The sequence below is a fragment of the Pseudonaja textilis genome, chromosome 1, assembly GCF_049901715.1.
Source record: "Pseudonaja textilis isolate UNSWEBS1 chromosome 1, rPseTex1.2, whole genome shotgun sequence".
NCBI lineage: Eukaryota > Metazoa > Chordata > Lepidosauria > Squamata > Elapidae > Pseudonaja > Pseudonaja textilis.
This window is the reverse complement of record NC_141990.1, coordinates 43,820,554-43,839,768: the sequence shown is the minus strand read 5'-3', so window position 1 is coordinate 43,839,768 and position 19,215 is coordinate 43,820,554. Positions and strand designations below refer to the sequence as shown.

Genomic DNA, 19,215 nt, shown 5'->3' with positions numbered 1-19,215 from the left:
TACAGAACAGATTGCTCCTGAAAAGACATAAATAGAAGAGTTATTTTCCCCTAGCGCCAACGTTTTCCAACCCTTTAACAGTGTTTCTTACACGGTTTTAAATTCCAAGAATAGTGGACAAGCATACCATATTTTCCAGTTCTTAGAAGAAAAGAAATTATATTTTAGTCAAGCGATTATTTCTCCTCTTTTCCCAACTGTGCTTATTGACATCAATTTACATATCGCACATAGCTTAAATGACCACCAGGAGGCATTATGTGACAGTTTTTGTCTCATTTGGGACTTGTCAAACAGATAGCTGGAACCTATAGTGGTTCTATGGCTCAAAACTTCTACTAGGAATCAGATGTATGGATCTTTGCACTTTAAATAATAGTATGTTAGTTTTTGAAGCTATCCAGTTATTGGTGTTCAGTGGAGATGCACCAAAAGAAATATAGAATCCATTAGAATAGTGTGTGTATGTGTGTGTGTTTGTTCAGATGTATTTAAAAAACACACACACATGGTCCACCTTCCCTTTTCCTTCAGAGGAGATTGGAACAGATGTTACATAATGTTATACCTTTATGTTTATGTGACTTTCATCTCTACAAAAATAGTTTTTCTCTGATAACCCAACTGTTTCATCATTTTCTTTTTTAAAATGTAATTTTGTATTTAATATTTTTCAGCTTCCTTGGAAATCTCTGACTAGCATCATTGAATATTATTATATGTGGAAAACCACAGATAGATATATTCAGCAGGTAATTGTTTTTGCACTTATAACATCCAAATATATGCTGTGATATAAAACAATATCTAAATGAACATTTTTAAGAGGGAGCTTTCAGGCATTACAAAATCCCTACATAAAAGGTGCAACGAAATGGGAATCTAGATGTAACGTAAAGCCTCCATTGTCAACTCCAGCTGTTTTGCTCTAAATCATGGTGTCTCTGTTTTTAGTTGTGTAACACAGTTCTGTCCTTTCAGTAAGCACTGTAAACCTGGATGTGCTCAAGGCATTGGGGCTGGGAAGTTAAATGGTCTGTGAGACATTGCTATTGAGTTTTTATTGGGTTTGTTTTTGGCTATTATTTTAGATTTTACTCTTTTGTTGACACTGTGTTTTGTATTGTTAAGTAGTATGTTGTTAGCCACCAGGGGTCGCATCTGTGAGATGGGTTGCCGTGTAATGTGAGCAAGCAGATAAATCTGGAGGAAGCCGGATTGGGGAAGGCTATGTTAGGTTACCCAAGTGCATAATAATTGCAAAGTACTAATTCCTGTAATTTCATTCCCCCTCCTAAGGATTTAATTAGACCTGAAGGCATTCAGGATTTAGAGTAATGGAAACATGTTGCCCTGAATCCAGAATAGCTGTTATGCAAAAATGAATTTTTATGGGAGGGCAAAACATCAGGAATTTGACCAATCCTTTTATTGTCATCATGCCAGGATATCTTTCAGGCTGTTCTAAAGGTTTTCCTAATTAGAATTCTCTTCCATAGATTTCTGAATTCAGGCCTTTTTCATTGAAGTATTTCAGTTACACTACCTGAAATTTGATCTCTTGTCATTAGTGGCAGCTATGCAGAGTTTACACCACCCTAGCCAAATTGTCTCATAAATGAAGATAGGAAATCATAGTTTAATGGTTTATCATCCAGTAGTTTATATGAATAATATGTGATTTACAATTTCAGGATCCAGGCATAGTTGAGAAAGATAACTTGTCTTTCACTTTCTTCCTGGTGCAAGCAGGATAAAAAGGGGTACACGCATGCCCAAAGTCTTGATTTCAGTCACCTGAATCATGGGAGACTGTGAAACTAAGACATTTGTTGTTGTTGCCTTTCTCCATAAAACTTTACAGTGTCATTGCTGCTCACTCTTTAGCAATTCCTTACAGAACGAGTAATTGCATTATATTTATACCTTGTTCTTTGACTGTTTGTGATCCACTAAATGCAGAATAGTTTTTTCAACTCATTGTTAAAATAACTGATTCAACTAATATGTTTCAAATAATATGTTATAGAAGCAGTTAAAGAGCAGAAGGGTCCATATTATTGCAGTGAAATACAATGAAAAACATTGTGAAAAAGCTTATCAGAAGTGGTAAATGATTGGTGCATGATTAAATTTTGTACTATATGGATATAATCACACCTTCCAATTAGCTTTCCTTAGCTTCAATTAGGACAGAACATTATAATATTTTCTCATTTAAACAGATTTCTTCCCAATAAATCCAGGTGTGATATCATTACTTAAATCCTATAAAATGGAATTTTAACTTGTATGATGAACTTTGAGCAAAAATGTATCTTAGTTTCTGGTATCTTTGAGATGAGTCAATGTTAATATGATCAATTTTAAAGGTATTTCTGCTCTATGTGTTTTCAGATGGGAAACCTAATAGTGATTATGAGATGTTATTTTAATGTATTTTCATTTAGTGAATCTGTCCTCTAAACCTGAAATTATTATGGACTTCGTTATTTAATAAAAACTGTAATGTGTTTGTGTGCGCACATGCTATATTTGTATTGTAATAATGATTGCAATTGGAACATTTTAATAATTATTTCAGCAACGTCACTGTTTTTGTGTTATTGTAAAAACTCACCTTAAAAAATGCTAGAATGTTCTTTCTTTGGTTAACTCCCAGGGTTTTTGTTGATACTCTTTTAAGCATAAGGAGCAGATCTAATTTTGACAGTAGTGACTTTTTAAGTGTGTAGAAATCTGAAGATATTATAGGAATTGTCCTTGGCCAGCTTCAATTTTCCCTTATGTTTCCTAGCTATAAACATTCAGAAACAAACCCACATTTCATTTGAATGCAAGTTCAACTTAAATTTGTGCAAGAAATTTTTAGCTTAAACTATATTGTGAGTTCAGAGAAACCAAATCCTTAAATAAAGATGTTATTAATATTTTTAAATAAAATTTGTTAAAACTTTTTTTAAAAAATAAAATCTAACACAAGCTAACAGAGAATAAAGAAAAAAGAAAAAAAACAGAAAAATCAAAAGTGCAGAAAGAAGATAAAAAGAAATAGAAGTTTCTAATTTCCTTTGTAGCAAATATAAGCATGATTACAAAGTTATCTCTTACTCTATGGTTACAAAAAAAACACCTCAGTTTTTTTATTATCCATTTTTTTTCAATCAAATTTGCAAGTCATAAATGCACTTTTTTGTGTGTAATGCGAAAAGTCTATCAAGCATTTTCCTTTCTCTAATCAAGGAAGTGCATTTAGCTATCTATGCAAGAAATGTTATTAAATTGACATACTGTTTTCTTCTTATGGGATGCCTACAGTGACTGCATGATTCTTAAAACAACTTTGTTAAAAGTTTTCATTAAGGTTGCTATTTTTAAGTTGTAATTAAATTAAATTATTCTAATCCAATGGGAAAAATCCAACTATGAGTACTAAAGTAAATAATAAATTTGCTACAATCTGACTGTATCTGGAAGGGATATCTAGAAATGAAGTGTTCTATAGCAAAATTCTTTCCTTGACTGCCTATGCAGCTCAATCTCCATGGACAGAAACTTCTGGTATAAGTCTTAAAGACTAAGCAGTTTAATGTAATATTTTGCACAACATTGTAATGTTAACATTGTGTTAGGTATTAAGTAATTCATCTTTTCTATTAGAAACGTCTAAAAGCTGCTGAAGCAGAGAGTAAACTGAAACAAGTTTACATACCAACATAGTAAGTATAACAAACACTAATAGTTCTATTTTAAAATTAATTTTAGTGAATAGACAATACATCTTAGTTTTTTTGTATTGAAGCAAAGAATAAGCATTGATAAAACTTTATTTTAACATTTAACAAACTTTGGTAAAATCCAGGAAGACCCAGAATCATGCTTTGATATTAAATAAATTTTGACTACTTTTTATGTAAAGGTATTACTGGACACTCTTTGCTTTCTCAACTGCAGCTGAGTTTTAGACTTAGATATAGTTATAATTCCAAAGAAACTGACTTGGGATGCATTACTAAGCAATATAAAATAAAGAATTATAGCTTGGATTATTTCTTTTTTATATATAAGAATTTGTATTAAGATTGAATTTCTACGATATACACATAAGCAGTAGTCAGGTTTCAGGCCGGGTTATATCACTGAGCTGGCATTGATCATGCTTCTGGGTAGCTTCTGGCAGGCCCAAGATGGTGGGAGTGTAAAATGGAAGTGCATCCATTCTACCCGTTCTTGCAGATCATGGTATCCTTCTGGTGCCAACCTAGGAGGTTGAGAATGGTGAAATAGGTTCTCCTCCGTCCTCTGGGACCATTTCCAATCAGTGTTGGTAGGGAATGAGGAGTATAGCTTTGCAGGGCTCCACAGCAAAGTTGCTTGTTGGGACCATTTATTAGTATGGGGTTCATATCATCTGTATGTTATGTCATTTATACACCTCTACTCTGGACTATCCAAGGCTGTTGAGGCTCTTTTCCAATGTCTGGACTGTTTGAGGGTCTGGCTAGGGAAAAAACAGACTTTGTCTCAACCCTAACAAGATCAAGTGACCCCCATCAAGTGATCCCCACCCTCAGTCTAGAGATTTCCCATTGTTATTATAGATTAAGTTAACTCTCTCAGATAACTTGAAGATCAGATGCCAATTGGGATCCAAAAAGCCTGTGCACAAATCCTTTTGTGTACCAGTTGTGCTCGGGGGGGTATTGCTCACAGTCACTCATGCCTTAGTCACTTCCTGGTTGAACTATTGAATATGGTCTACATCAGGCTGCACTTGAAAAGCATTTTGGTCCCAAATGTACTGGTACACACAATTATAGTATACCACGATTACATGCAATTATAGTATTACATCATTACTGCATGAACTACATTGGGTCCCACTAAGCTTTTGAATGTAATTCGGGATGCTGGATGTTATATTTAAACCCTGCATGCTTATTTCTGGAACTTCCTGTTTCTTATAGTCCTTCCACTATTGCCAAGGCACGCATGCATGCTTCTTTCTTGGAAGCTGCATCACTTAGTGGGAGTTACTTGAGTGTTTAGATTCCAGCTAAATTTTGTTTTACAAAAATTTGTAAATCTGCCAAATATTGACACAAACACATATACATACAGAGTTTGTTCAGATGTATTTAAGTATCTAGTCAAAGGAGAATCAAATAAGCTATATGTTTCTGTTATGGTGCTGTTCATGGACTCTTTGCAGCTCTAGTCAAGGTAATTTTAGATAGTTTTTTTTATTTTTTTTCTTCATTCACAACCAGTCCAATTCAGCATCTGATTTTGAGGCATTATGAAAATCTATATTCTCCAACCACTTCCTATAAAACTACTAAGTTTTCTACAGAGAACTACGCTAGGATTATAAATGTAATATTCTCTGTCCCCACTTTTGAGGTTGTAAGAAAAATGTAAATGTAAAATTGCAAAGCTTTTTTGTTAATATATTTGCTTTAAAATTTAGTTTATCCTATTGAAGTAAGTACTGGGCCATTTTAAAGAATTGCTATATTCATGAAAGTATTGATGGCATTTAAATCATTTTATCATGCTGAAAATACTTTCTTAATGATAATTGCTGATGAAGATAAGTTAATTTTTAAATATTTTCATTCATATCTCAGAGATAGAATAATATTAGTTATGACTAAATTAAGCCAATCAGTTCAATACAATATCAATACTCCAAAGTTGGGAGAATCTCTGGGTGCCTCAGAAGTAATTCTTGTATCCTGTTCTTTAAAGAAAATATATGCAAATAAGTTTCCAAAGGTTGATAGATCTAATATAAATACATTTTATAGGCATTATAAACTAAAGTGAAAAGTATTTTAAAACAGTTTCATATTTTATATTAAATTGATGTAACTTTTCATCAGACTCTGAGTAAATTTTAAGGCTATTTGACCCTGATAATTTTATTTGGAAAATGTTTTTCACACCCACAGAAAAGCTTATATTCTGCTACATCCCATGTTTGTAATAAATTTGGAATGCAGAACAGATTGCATTCTGCCTTTGACCCTCATTAATAATTGATACAGTCTTACTCCACCCACCCACCACCCACCCCAATTCCCAGTTATACCCCAGCAGCCACAGATCCAATGGCCTGATCCAATGGCCATATTAACTACAAATATTGTGAGCTGAAGCACACCTATAGCCATGAGATTAGAGAAGGGTACAGTTCAGAATAATTGATAGATGCCACTCTAAGGCATGGCTGGCTGGGGTATTCTGAGAGTTAAAGTCCACAGGTCTTAAAGTTATCAAGGCTGGACACTCCTGCATTATAGTATCAAATTTAGATTTGTTTTTGTAGCAATCTTTATTTTGTAGCAAAACTTTATTCCATAGTAAAGGGAACACTCTTGTAACTAGTATGGTGGTAAATTATAGCTTTTTGAGAAAATCTAAGAATTTCAAACATGTTTTGACATTTTCATAGAAAATATATAGTAGCATTTACCTGTACTCTTGACAATTATATAAACAGTAGAGATGTGTGGATCAATGACTTGATTCCATTTAATGTGGGAAATCATGTTGATTTAAAATTTTGATTCAAATGTATTTGATTCAGATCGTATTGTCCATCTGAACCAAAGTCGGTTCACAGCTCAGTTAAGTTGCCAACAAATCTTTGAATCACATTCTCACATAGCTCTTTGTAGTTAGCTAAGAATTTATTTAAAAATGTTTCTGCCGTATAGCTCATGCAATTTAATGCATGTGTGATCATTTTAAAGCAACAAACCGAATCCCAGTCAGATATCCAGCAATAATGGAAAACCAGGCGCCATGAATGGGGCAGTTGGAGCACCACACCAGACTCAGAACTCACTAATAGGCCGTGCTTGTGAAAGTTGCTACAGTAAGTAAAAGTGTGCGTGTGCATGTGTGTCCTCAAGAGATGTGTATGGAACCCTTTCTCCTGAAAAGAGCTTCCTCATAAAAGAGAGAATGTGAAATGAATGGAGCAATCTAGTCACAAATAGTTCTATGTGTACATCACTCATCAATATACATCAGTATGTATACATCATGTGTAAGTAAAGAGAGAGAGCGCACTTATTCTGTACTCTTTTTGAAAAAGTATATCGTCATGCTGTGCCTCTATATTTGTGTGTAAATATGTTAGAAAATATTTATCCTATATAGATTGACTAGATTTTGTTCTTCTTTTAGTCACACAATCGCATCAATGGTATTCCTGGGGTCCACCCAACATGCAGTGTAGATTATGTGCACCATGTTGGATTTATTGGAAAAAGTATGGTGGTCTTAAAATGCCAACTCTAACAAATGAAGATAGATTTTCACCCAATCAAACCACAGAGGTAATGCTTCTTTGCTGATGGTACTTTGCATCTTTGCTATTTCTTCTTAATTCATGTGCATTTCCTTTGTAAAGTTACAGTGCACATTTTAAAATTATATTTAAGTAATTTTATGACTCAGCTAACTTTTACAAGTGTTTTGTTTGCTACTAAATTACAGTATCCCCCAATTTAATGCTTTCCAAATATGTTGCAATTCTCTTAGTAGCTATGTATGTATTTAGGGGCATACATTTAGGGAAAGATTGTACAGATGTGATCTCCTTCTGTTTCTCTCTCTTTCTCTCTGTGTTTCTCCTCTTTCTCTCTCTCTCTCTCTCACACACACACAGTTTTTTCTGTTTAAGAACTGATTGGTATTTGTGAGCTTTTAATTTTACAATAAATTTGCATGCAATCAAGATTTCATAGAATTCATATGAAGATATATACATATAAATATATAGTATATGTATGTAGTATATGTATAAACATACACGCATAAACACATACAAGTGGACTTTGTCTAAGTTTCATTCATTCAGCGACTGAAGTTACAGTGGTACTGAAAAAAAAATAGACTTACTTAGACTGCTCCTTAAGTTTTAGCTGTTGTGAACAAAATTCAGGCCCACCTGCATTTATGACCACTGCCCTTGCTGTCACTGCCATCCCAAGTTGATTGTCGAGTCGAAGTAGAGGCAATCCCAAACCTTCTTCCAAGAATGACTTAGACCCGGGTAGGTCCTCATCTAATTAACTAAATGATCCATTCAACAGGAGCAACAGGGACTGCTGGAACTGCCATCATTAAGTGGGTTGATCAGCTGGCGTTTTGCTCTATGATTGGTCCCAGTTAGGGTCATTAAACAAGGGCTACCTGTATGTATTATTTATTTAGCACAAATTAAAAGTATGTGAATAGGAAAGAGAGCACTTGGCTTATGGTACTTGTGGAAAAAATATTAGAATTTAGTAGTTGATAACAAATAGAATGAGTCAGCAATGTGATATGGCTACAGAAACAAGAAATGCAATTTTGGAACGCGATATTGTGATATTTCCAATTTGTGATAAACACTAGATTTACTTTATTCTGTTTTGTTATATCCCTCTCAAATATTGTGCCCATTCTGGGCATTACATTTTAAAAAAAGCTTTCAGACTAATTGGAATAGAATCTGAGAAGGAAACAAGATATCAAATATTATGCAGAGAGATTAAAAGAAACCTGGGAATGTTTAGCTGTAAGAATAAAAAATTGAAGTGAGATGTAGCAGCACTCTTTGAACGTTTGAAAGATGATAATAGAGAAGACAGTAAAGATGTCTTCTTCATAATTTCAGAGTGCAGGCCACTGGAGAATTTATTCAGATCTGAGCAGCATTAGCAAAAATATCTTCACAGTAAAAGCTGTATGACAGAGGAATGGGTTACTCCTGGGGCTATTGTTTCAATGACGGGCTTCCATTCACTGGCTAAATTCATTTGAAGCTTGACAGCCATGTGTTGGTGAAGTTTTTCTGGGATTCTTTCACTGAACAGAAAGTTGGACTTGATGGCTTATAAGCATGTGTTTTATCCACATTAGGCAATAGATGTTGCAATGACTATTAAGTTAGCCATTCAAAATGAGAATTACAAGATGGTTAATAATCACAACGCTACAATGTACTCATCCATCCACATTTCTCTAGGTTCACAGAATTTGTAAAGGCATACTACATTTGTGTGAATAAAAAATTCAGTTGAATAATTTCCTTCTTCCACTTCCCACTTACTTGGCCAACCATGCTGCACCCACATTCCATTCCCCCATCCTATCTTGCCTCTTTTCCCCCTGATACAACTCCAGGTCATCAGTCTCAATTTCTCCAGCTCAATCACTCCTCTTCCTCCAGCTTGGCTGGCCTGATAAATTTTCATCATGTATCTTGCCTAGTAGGGAAGTCAAGTTGTCTTATTCTCCAGATACAGCAATATGTACATCCAAGAGGCCATGGCTAAAGAAGAAGTAGGTGACGAAGAGCAGGGAGCAAGAACATTGAAACCTCCTGTTGGATATTGCAAAGTCTCCACTCACTGCCTCTTGTACAATTCCTTTATATGAAATGAACTTTTAGGTTTGTCCTTGATCATTTCAGAGGTCCAGCACAGACGGGGATCAATGCATAAAGGATCTTCCAGACATAAATGTGTCATTCAATGTCATTCTTATTGTTGTTACTATTATTCCTATTGTTATTTATTAAATGTATATGTCACCAGTCACTCAACAACTCTGGGTAGTTATAGATTAGGAATATTAAAAACAAGAAAAGAAAAACAAGAATAGACCAAAAAATGAAGAGTAAAATGTTTTTTTTTTAATTTATTTGATTGTATAATTGCCCCTCTCAAACCACTGACTCTGGATGGCAGTGTTTTTATTATTGTTATTATTTATTTCAGGATTCCTGTGTCCGAACACATATGTCACGACAAGCAACTCAGGGCATACCAGTCAGGAACACTGGTAGTCCAAAATCAGCAGTGAAGACACGTCAATCTTTCTTTCTTCATACTACATACTTGACTAAACTTGCCCGCCAGGTTTGCAGAAATACCTTACAACTGAAGCGAGCTGCAAGAAGACCTTTTGCCCTTATTAACTGTGCTGCCATTAGGGCAGAATGTAAGATGCTTCTAAATTCTTAGTTTAATATGTCATTATTCCAGCCACTTTCTGTTGTCTTTTTTTTTGTCCATTATTATTATTATTAATATTATTTTGGCAATAAACATATTTCTGTCTGTATTCCCTTTGTGTTAATTTTATTTTCATTTGTCTTGTCACCAAAGAAAGTTTTCTAAAACTAATGTAAGATTATAGAACAAATAAATTTATTACTTACTGAATAATAAAATAGGTTTCTTAAGCAAATATTTAATTTATTGGGTGGAAAACAGGCTCACAAATTATTTCTTGGTATAGTATGGAGATTGATTAAATTGATTGTAGATCCAAACATATGGCCTATTGAAATTATAAAAAAAATCCCCATTAGTTTAAGAATGAAGATTGATAGTCATGGACAATATTCAGATTAATGGCACTGCACTTTAACTTTAGTAATGACACCCTACTGGAACAGCATGAAAGCAGGTCCAGAGTTTTTGAAGACATACACTAGGACATATTTCAGGATAATTTTATGAATTGTCCTAATCATAAGAAATGAACTCTTTTTGTGGCAGCTGTAGGTTCTTGGTGTATATTAACAACTTTGTGTAATGACAGTAGCAAAAACGTAGGGCCCCTGTCACATAAGACTTTCCAAAGGTGAATCCTTTTTGTATATTTTGTGCTTCTCAGCTCACTTCCTCATCATTGGTCAGCTAATTGTCATATGTTTCTCACATTTCTGAGTGATGAATAAGGAGAGTCAAAACTGAGTGAATTTTTTCAGTAGCATTTTACTGTAAAGTGACTGAATAGACAGAGTTGCTGGTTTATATGATTTTTTAAACATTTTATTTCATTCATAAATTTTATGTGGCCACTCATTTCACAAACAAGTGACTCTGTGTGGTGTACAACAGAGATAGAAATAATGTATACCAAACCAGGGGGGAGGATATTCCATAAAATGGGCCACCCCAGCAGGAAAGGCTCACTGCCTAGGACCTGCCAACTGTAGCTCCTTAGGCAATGGGAGACAAAGCATGTGCTTTCTGCTGGATCTGGTAAGATGGGTAGATGAGGGAGCTGTACTACCTCATATAACCCAGTCCCATGCCATGTAGGGCTTTAAAGGTCAAAAAGACGAGTTGAACCAAGAAACAGACATAACCAGTGCAGCTTGTGGAGCAGAGGTGTAATATGTGTTCTAGAAGAACGTACCTGTGTTGCTGCATTTTGCATTAACTGAAGCTTTTGGAAAGCTTCATGTACAATACATTACAATGGTCTGCCTGGGAGGTGACTATAGAATTATAAAGAAATGTGAATGTTTTTATATGTTAAAAGTTACCTCTGTGTTGCAAATTTAGAGCTGAAGCAAAGGGGATAAAGTAGTATTTTAATCATTGAACACTTTTTTTCCGAAGTGTTTGGAAAAAAATTCCAAGACTATTTTCCATATTACTTTTAAGCTTTTCTTATGTGTTTATTTCTTTTCACAAAACATAGTTCTCACCCTTTTTTCATTTATTTAAACCTTTCATTGATAGCTTTTCTTTTAAAGTGGGTAACACTTTAATGTAATCATTTTCTATTGTAGAAAAGGAAGAATTAATTCTAAATGTACAATAAATAACACACCATGTGGTACATTAGTGAATATGAGACTGAGGAAGGAGAGAGAGCTTGATCCAAAGGCTATTCCTTTTCTCTAAGCAGGACATACAAGCTTTCCTAAGACTTCTACCTATATGGTTCTACTATATGGTTCTTTAAAACCAGGTTAACTTATATCCAGTGGGATGTGATCAGCAATGCCCAAATGAACTGGTAATAAACTGCTGCACAGTATATAGTTTGTAAATATTAATTTATATAATTCATTTTACGTTATTTGTACCATTAATATTTTTACAAGAGCTGGGTTAGGACTATTATAGTTGGATTCATTTCTCTAGAGATTTGGACCTTAATTGCTTGTGCAATGTGACAAGCATCCATCACAAATGAACATACATTCAGACAACATCTTAAAATTTCACAATTATCTTTTTTCTCACTGTGCAACCCTGGAGAGAAACAGGTTGCTTAGAACAGTATTTTTCAAACTTGTTAACTTTAAGATACGTGCACTTCAACTCCCAGAATTTAAGAAGTCCACACATCTCAAAATTGCCAAGTTGGAAATAACATTAAAGATGCCAATGGTACCATAAATAACTGGGGAATGTCCATAAGGGCATTATTGCTTTTAAAATATTGTAAATGGTTTTACTCTCCAGATAAATTGGTGACAAAAATATTTTCAAATTCAGAGTTTTAATAATATATGAGGGGAATGGGAGAAATTCTTTGCTGTTATTCTTGTATTTAACTGCAGTGTTTTTAGCTGCAATGTCCCTCACATGCACTTACACACATACATACATGAATGGATGAACAAACAATACTTTAAAAAATAACAAAGAGGAAACTGGTATAGACTTGAATTAGATCACATCTAGGGCAGATTAACTATTGTTCTAGAAAAAGTTAATTTGATATTCAGTGATGACAGTTTAGAATTTTCAACATTATTAGTTAGACTTTTCTATTTCTAGGAACTTAATAAACATGCTGGGCCATTTCTGGCTCAACAATAACTCAAAATGATTTGCCACTCCCACATTTCAAATATTTTAATAACTTAATGGATTTTCCATCAGGATACATATATAACAGTGGGAATTGCACAGAAAATGGGCTATGCTTAGTTTGGTTAAAGGAAAAATGTGCAAAAATTTTATATGCCATGTGATCATTTCACATAAATGCATTTTTAGCAAAGCCACTAAAAATACTATCTAATTTTCCTGGATTTGTCAAATTGCCATCTATAAAGGAAATGAACATGGGTGAGAAGATTAGATTTTTGTGAAGCTTGAATTGCTTTTGAACTGTGCAGTCTTTCAAAATATTTTTTGCATGAAATTTGGAGAAAACACTCTAGAGGAGGAGGGAGCATGAGTATAAATATTAAAATGAGAGCTATAAGGATAACTCTTGTATAAATGTGTCTTATATAAATAAGGCATTTGGAGAGAGATGAGTGTGGGTATCCCACATGCAGTAATGGACTTTTCAATAAATCCCTACAACATTTCTTTTTGGGTAGAAGTAGGGTGAGATGTGGGGAGAGTTCGGGATGTTGCTTTGTAAAGCAGAAAAGTACATGACCTTGAAATCTTGACTGCGTGATTATGTGCCATTAAGTCATTTTTGACTCCTAGCGACCACAGATTTTCTCTGTGATAATCTGTCCCTAAACCCATTCTTTTAGGTCTCCCAATGGTGCATCACTACTACAACTGAATCCATCCATCCTTGCTGTCAGTCATCCTCTTTTTCACCTCCCCCTTCATTAGAGCCTTTTCCTGAAACTTGGAATTCTATTAACATCAACAATAAACAAACGGGCTTGAATACAATTTTCAAGCAAAGTAAGATGTTCCAGAGTGACCCTGGTCAGAGTTCAAAGAATGAGAAACAGCTTTTCTACATTTTGATCGTCTTTGTTCTTCTTTTAAAGAAAGACACCTATATTTTCCTAGACAGAAATAATTGAGGTGACCTGACTATGAGGAAAAAGCCAGTCAAATTTAATAAAGAGTGGTGGAGAAATTTTTGGTAGAGGGAACTCTTTATTGTACAAGGATTGTTTGGTTAAAAAAAAATTGCAGTACAGCTAGTGGCTAGAGGCTTTTAGGATAACCAACAATGATTTGGAATTCAAAGATAATGATTTAACTTTCTTCAGCCCCAACTTGGGATTGAATGGATTTGGCATCCCAAAAAATTCAGTGCTTCAGTATTGAGTAGAAACAGAAAGGGAAAGTTGGAAGATCAATAGGAAATCTACAGTAAAGGAAGAACATGATACCTGTTTGAAACTGCATGAGTAAAAAAAAAAACAATTTTGATTCTTACTAGTTTGATTAAAAATGACAAGGAAGAATCTCAAACTGAATGTATCCTAGGTGGAAAAGAAGATGTACAGTATTTTAAGATGCTGAACACCATTTTAAGGCATTGGATTGAGAGAGAAAATGGGGAAAGTAATTCAAATGTAATTGACTCTAGATGCATGCCAAAATAATTTTATGATTGTAAACAGCCACTAGAAGTCAAATTTTGGAAATGAATAAAGAAGAAAGATGGACGAACCTGTGTGTTAGCAGATTATTCTCAACTCACAGAACATATTTCTTCCCTTTTAGAGAAATCCATTATTACAGCATCCCTAATAGGTGACCATCTAGTCTCTAAGCACTTCCAACAAAAGCAAGATAGTCTGCTTCATTGTTGAGCAGCTTTTACTTTTGGGAAAATTTTGCTATCTACTACCCTCCCCATCCCATGAATGTAGGGTTACGGTTAGATGTTCAATACATTCTTACTAGATAATTGTCTAATCTTGTATATTTTATTAATATTTTAATTCTTTTACCTAGAAATGAAGACTTAGCAAGACCTTACAGTAAATTCATTTAGTTTTTAATCTTCTAATTGATTTATTAATCTGGAATAATTATTGGGGATAAGAGTGAGGAAAAGAGAAACAGAAAAAAAGAATATAAAATAACAAATAATATGAACCATTTGGGATTCATATATTTCTAATCTGTGCATTGCCTGATTTTCCAAAATTTTCCCCTTATGCTGATGTTATTAAGAAAAAAGTACCAAACTTCATGTAAGCTATATAGATGTATTATATATTTGTTTCAATATTTAAATGGGAAAAACTATTATAAGCTTATTAATGAATGTAGTTATTGGTTTTATGCTACAGTTTTTTTATTTCTCATAACAAGTTGGGCTGTGGCATTTAAAAATCTCAAACCTGGAAAGTATGCAGTTCAGATAAATTATTTTTCTCCATTTCTAGAGAATTTGGAGTGCTATTATTTTTCATATGCTGAATTAATGAAGTAGGAAATGTATAATCTTGCCTCTCTGCTTGTGAATTTCTACTGAAGCAAAGCTGGCCTACACTACTTCCTTTTTATCTGAATTTAAAAACAATCAGCAGATTGATTAGAATATAGGCTGATAAAATTGTATTGAAAATGCTTGGGCAAACTATTCAGTTTTGGGTTCCCATGGTTTAGTGCATCCAAAGCGTAATAAAGGGGCCATTCCTAAAAATTAAAGAAATCAGTCTTACAATATGCATATTACTTGCATAACAACTCATCCATTATTTAATTCCATAGTTAGGTGAATTAAATGCATTCTCAGATCCAGTAAGCCTGACTTATTAGAAGCCAGCTTCTTATTCCCAATACTTGAAAACTTTCTCTTCTTGCATAGCAATTAAAAATAAAAAAATAAGTTTATATAGTTACATGCATTATTTGGGTTTGGTAAGTGGAGAGATTTTAAATTCCCTTTGGTATGGCATCATAATGCATCAAATAAACTTTTAAGTTATTTACATCCATTCAGGCATAAAAATTCCACCAAAATTTTGAACTTTGAACATTTTTAGAATGTCTTTGTATTGTTAGTGCTATGTGCTACACTTTCAAGTTCCTTCAGCATTCAGTATTTCAGAAGTTGCTTTCTTGATACATGACTGAACAACAGTACCCATATTTCTCCCTGATATCTTTTTAATGAATATTTTTCATTATTGTTTTAATGTGCTGATATCTATTATATCATTACTTATGTTGTAATCTACTTTAGATGCTTTGGCATAGGAGATCAATTCATAATAATTTTGAATGTATTCATTTATGCATTCCCAAACCAGGCAACCTCTAATTCATTCCCAAACCAGGTATGTTCTCTCGGCCTTCTCTTCAGAAAGAATAAGCTCATCTAACTGAAAAACAAGACAAGCTGAAAGGAAAAATAAATAAATGAAAAGAATTCCTGGATTGCGCTCCAGCTGCCATGGGGGGGAGGGGCGGCGGAGATCTGATGGAGCAGTTTGTTGCTATAACCCACGCATACCTTTCTCCAGACTGTGTCTCAAGTTACTAAGTCCATCTGGAGAGGTGTGTTTCCACAGGCCGGAAAGTGCTTCTTTGGAGAATGTGATTTATGACACACCCTGGGAGGAGGGGGAAACAGGGTAATAGGTGAGCAGTTAATTATGTAGGGCAGAGCTGACTGCACTTGGGAAAAGTGCCGACATGTTGCTCCTAATAAATAATTGGATTTCTTTTGAAACTTGACTTGAGGCTCATGAATTAATTAGAGCATCCGTTGGAACCCTGACAGTTGCCTGCATTGAAGCTTGTTCTAAAAAAAAGTTGATACAACTTTTAAAATATGCCAATATTGTAATAGTATTGCAATATTGTAATATTGTAATAGTGACTATAAGCACCAGTTCGCTGCAAGAAATAAACCAACTGAAATACAGCACGACTGCAGAAACACGGCTAAATAAGACATCATCAAAATGGAAGATCAAGTTGATGAATAGAATCAGCATACAAAGATCAGATATGCAAACAAGACAGAACAGATGAAAGAGAAAATAAGATCAAAGAATACCTGTGAAAGAAATATCTAGAAACAAAGCAGATCAAGGAACCACTGAAAATATTAAAGCAGCACTCCAGAATGTATGGGATACAGCTAGAGCATACTTCAGAGGATTAGCTACAACCTATATGGCTAAAAAGAATAAAGAGCAGAAGAGGAGGAGGATAGTATGTCTCTTCCAAATGATTGGTTAGTTAAAATGACAATAAATGACAATAAAAACATCAAATGCTTCATACAAAAATCAACAGCACAATAGAAGATACCGTTGCTGATCAATGAGGTTAATATCAAGAAAGGAATCTTTCAAGAAGATTCACTATAATCCGTGCTGTTTGTTATTGCATTGATCCATCTGTGAACATACTGACCAAGCCAGGCCATGGTTATTAAACATCAGAAAGATTTGTCAGGCTATCTCATCTCCTTTACATGGATAATCTGATGTTATGTGGAAAAACACCAAATGTGCCACTTATCATCATCATTAGAAAAAAAAATAGTGAAAACTGAAGGAATCAAGATATGCTATGGTAATAACTTGATGTCTGGATGAAGATCATCACTACATATACCTGGGCATCTTCCAAGCTGACAACATAAAGCACATTGAAATCAAAAAGAACTGAATAAATCATTAGAGTGAATAAGATCTTAAAGTCCATAGTCAGTGGTGGAAATACCCTCAAAGTGTTTAATACCTGCACAATTCCAGTCATTAGATACACAGCCGGAATAGTGAACTGGATTCAAGCAGAACTAAAGCCTTAAATAGGAAGAACAAAAAGGTAAAACAATGAATCATTCCCTTCATCCATGCAGTGATGTTGACAGACTCTACTTAACAAGAAACATGTGTGTGGAATGTTGGAAGTTCAGCAAACAGTTGTTGAACAAAAACTGGCATTGGTAGAATATCTGAAGGGCACAAAGAAGATGCATTGAAGCTAATACAATATGAAGATTTACTGAATACTGAACAGACCAAACTGCCGTATAAGAAAGACCAAGTGAAGAACAGAAAAGAGACATGACAAGTCAAAGTATTATGTGGCCAGCACACACACCCATACACACACACACAAGCAGGGAAGCAGACAACAAGACCTGACAATGTCTAAGAACAGGAAAGTTGAAGAAAGATACAGAGGGGCTAATTTTGACTACACAAGACCAAATGCATACAAAACCAGAATTGAAAAGAGAGCAACAGACAGCAAATGTCACCACTGCAAAAAAGACGAAGAAACATTGGACCGTCTAGTTAGCTACTGCAATAAGATCACACAGATGATTACCAACAATGTTGTGATGATTACCAACAATGTGTTTGGAAGAAATCAATAGATGGATTAAAATGCCAAATTTAAAGTGCCGGTCTAAACATTTGGTTGAGTTCAACTAACCATAATTTTTTTAAAAAAATAGGAAGAGGTGATAAAATCTAAAAGAATTCTTAAGCCCAAAGAGGTGGGGGGAGCATAAGAGAACCAATATCAGATCAGGTGGTAAAAGTGACATTATTATGAATTCTTCCTGTTTTTGTTCCATAATTGAGCCTTATTAGTGATATTGTGATGACATTCGGATGCCACTGTATTTCAGTTCATGTGACAGCTAATTATGGAACATTTCAGATAATTGGCCAGAATTCTCCTCCTTCTCCTTCTCCTTCTCTTCCACCTGAATCTTTTCTCAATACGGTATGTGTTGCTGATGATACATTTCCTCCTGGATCTAAAATGTTGTGCCATGTATTGTCTGGAACCAGATAACAATTCATCAATCCTCTGTGTAATTTCTTTAATACAGTCATAACCAATATTTATACTTCTGTAACTAACCATTTTCATAGTGTTTCCACATGCCCCAAAACTAGTCATTTTTCTCATTAGATCTCATTAGATGTAAGTAGTGGAATGCAAAAGGTTTTATTTAAAGACTATAAGATACTCATATATAGTACTATGTAGTTGGTTGAGAAAAGAAAAATACTTAGAGCAGTTTTGACTATGAATGTTTCTGGAAGAAGTGGAACCCAGAGAATAGTTAGCATACCAGTCAAGACAAAGGTAACCATGGAAGGATAACAGAAACTTAGATAGTATTGAGTCCTGATCAATGAATTTCATTTTTACTATTAGAGTAGTAAAACAATGTTGCCTCTGCAAGACTAACTAAAGCCTAACACAGGTTGCCAAAATCTAGAGCAGTGTTTCTCAAACTTGGCAGTTTGAAGATGTGTGAATTTGACCTCCCAGACATATGGGAGTTGAAGTCCATACATCTTCAAGCTGTCAAGGTTGAGAAACACTAATCGACAGTGTAGTTACCTGCAGGCTACCAAGATACAAATTTCACAGATGGAGGGCAGGCAGGTAGTGTTAGGTTAAGAAAATCCTTAAGATGGGACTTACTGTGATTCCTGTAGGCCACCCCATCTGGAGCGTCTGTTATATGATGGTTAGGCTGGAAGGCATGGTTCTCTTGAATTTCTGCAAAAGATCTTTCTGTTACAACAATTTCTAGATCTTTTTGCTATGCACCTTTGATTCATGGAGGGACAACAGATCACTTGCTGTCATTTTACAAAATATGTGATTGTCCTTTCAAGAACATCAAGCCCTGGGCAGTTTGCCAAGTGAAAAGCTTATATACTACATGCTGCTACTACTACTACTACTA

The 19,215-nt window shown here is 34.5% G+C and overlaps 1 protein-coding gene across 1 annotated transcript in view; it reads left to right on the top strand.

Moving 5' to 3' along the window:
* MTA3 (metastasis associated 1 family member 3) overlaps positions 1 to 19,215 on the top strand; it is a 128,919-nt gene that overhangs the window by 70,940 nt on the left and 38,764 nt on the right. The window contains exons 10-14 of the mRNA XM_026695832.2: positions 678 to 752; positions 3,661 to 3,719; positions 6,759 to 6,883; positions 7,198 to 7,349; positions 9,780 to 10,002. Coding sequence (XP_026551617.1) covers positions 678 to 752; positions 3,661 to 3,719; positions 6,759 to 6,883; positions 7,198 to 7,349; positions 9,780 to 10,002 — 634 coding nt within the window. The remainder of the gene's footprint in view (positions 1 to 677; positions 753 to 3,660; positions 3,720 to 6,758; positions 6,884 to 7,197; positions 7,350 to 9,779; positions 10,003 to 19,215) is intronic.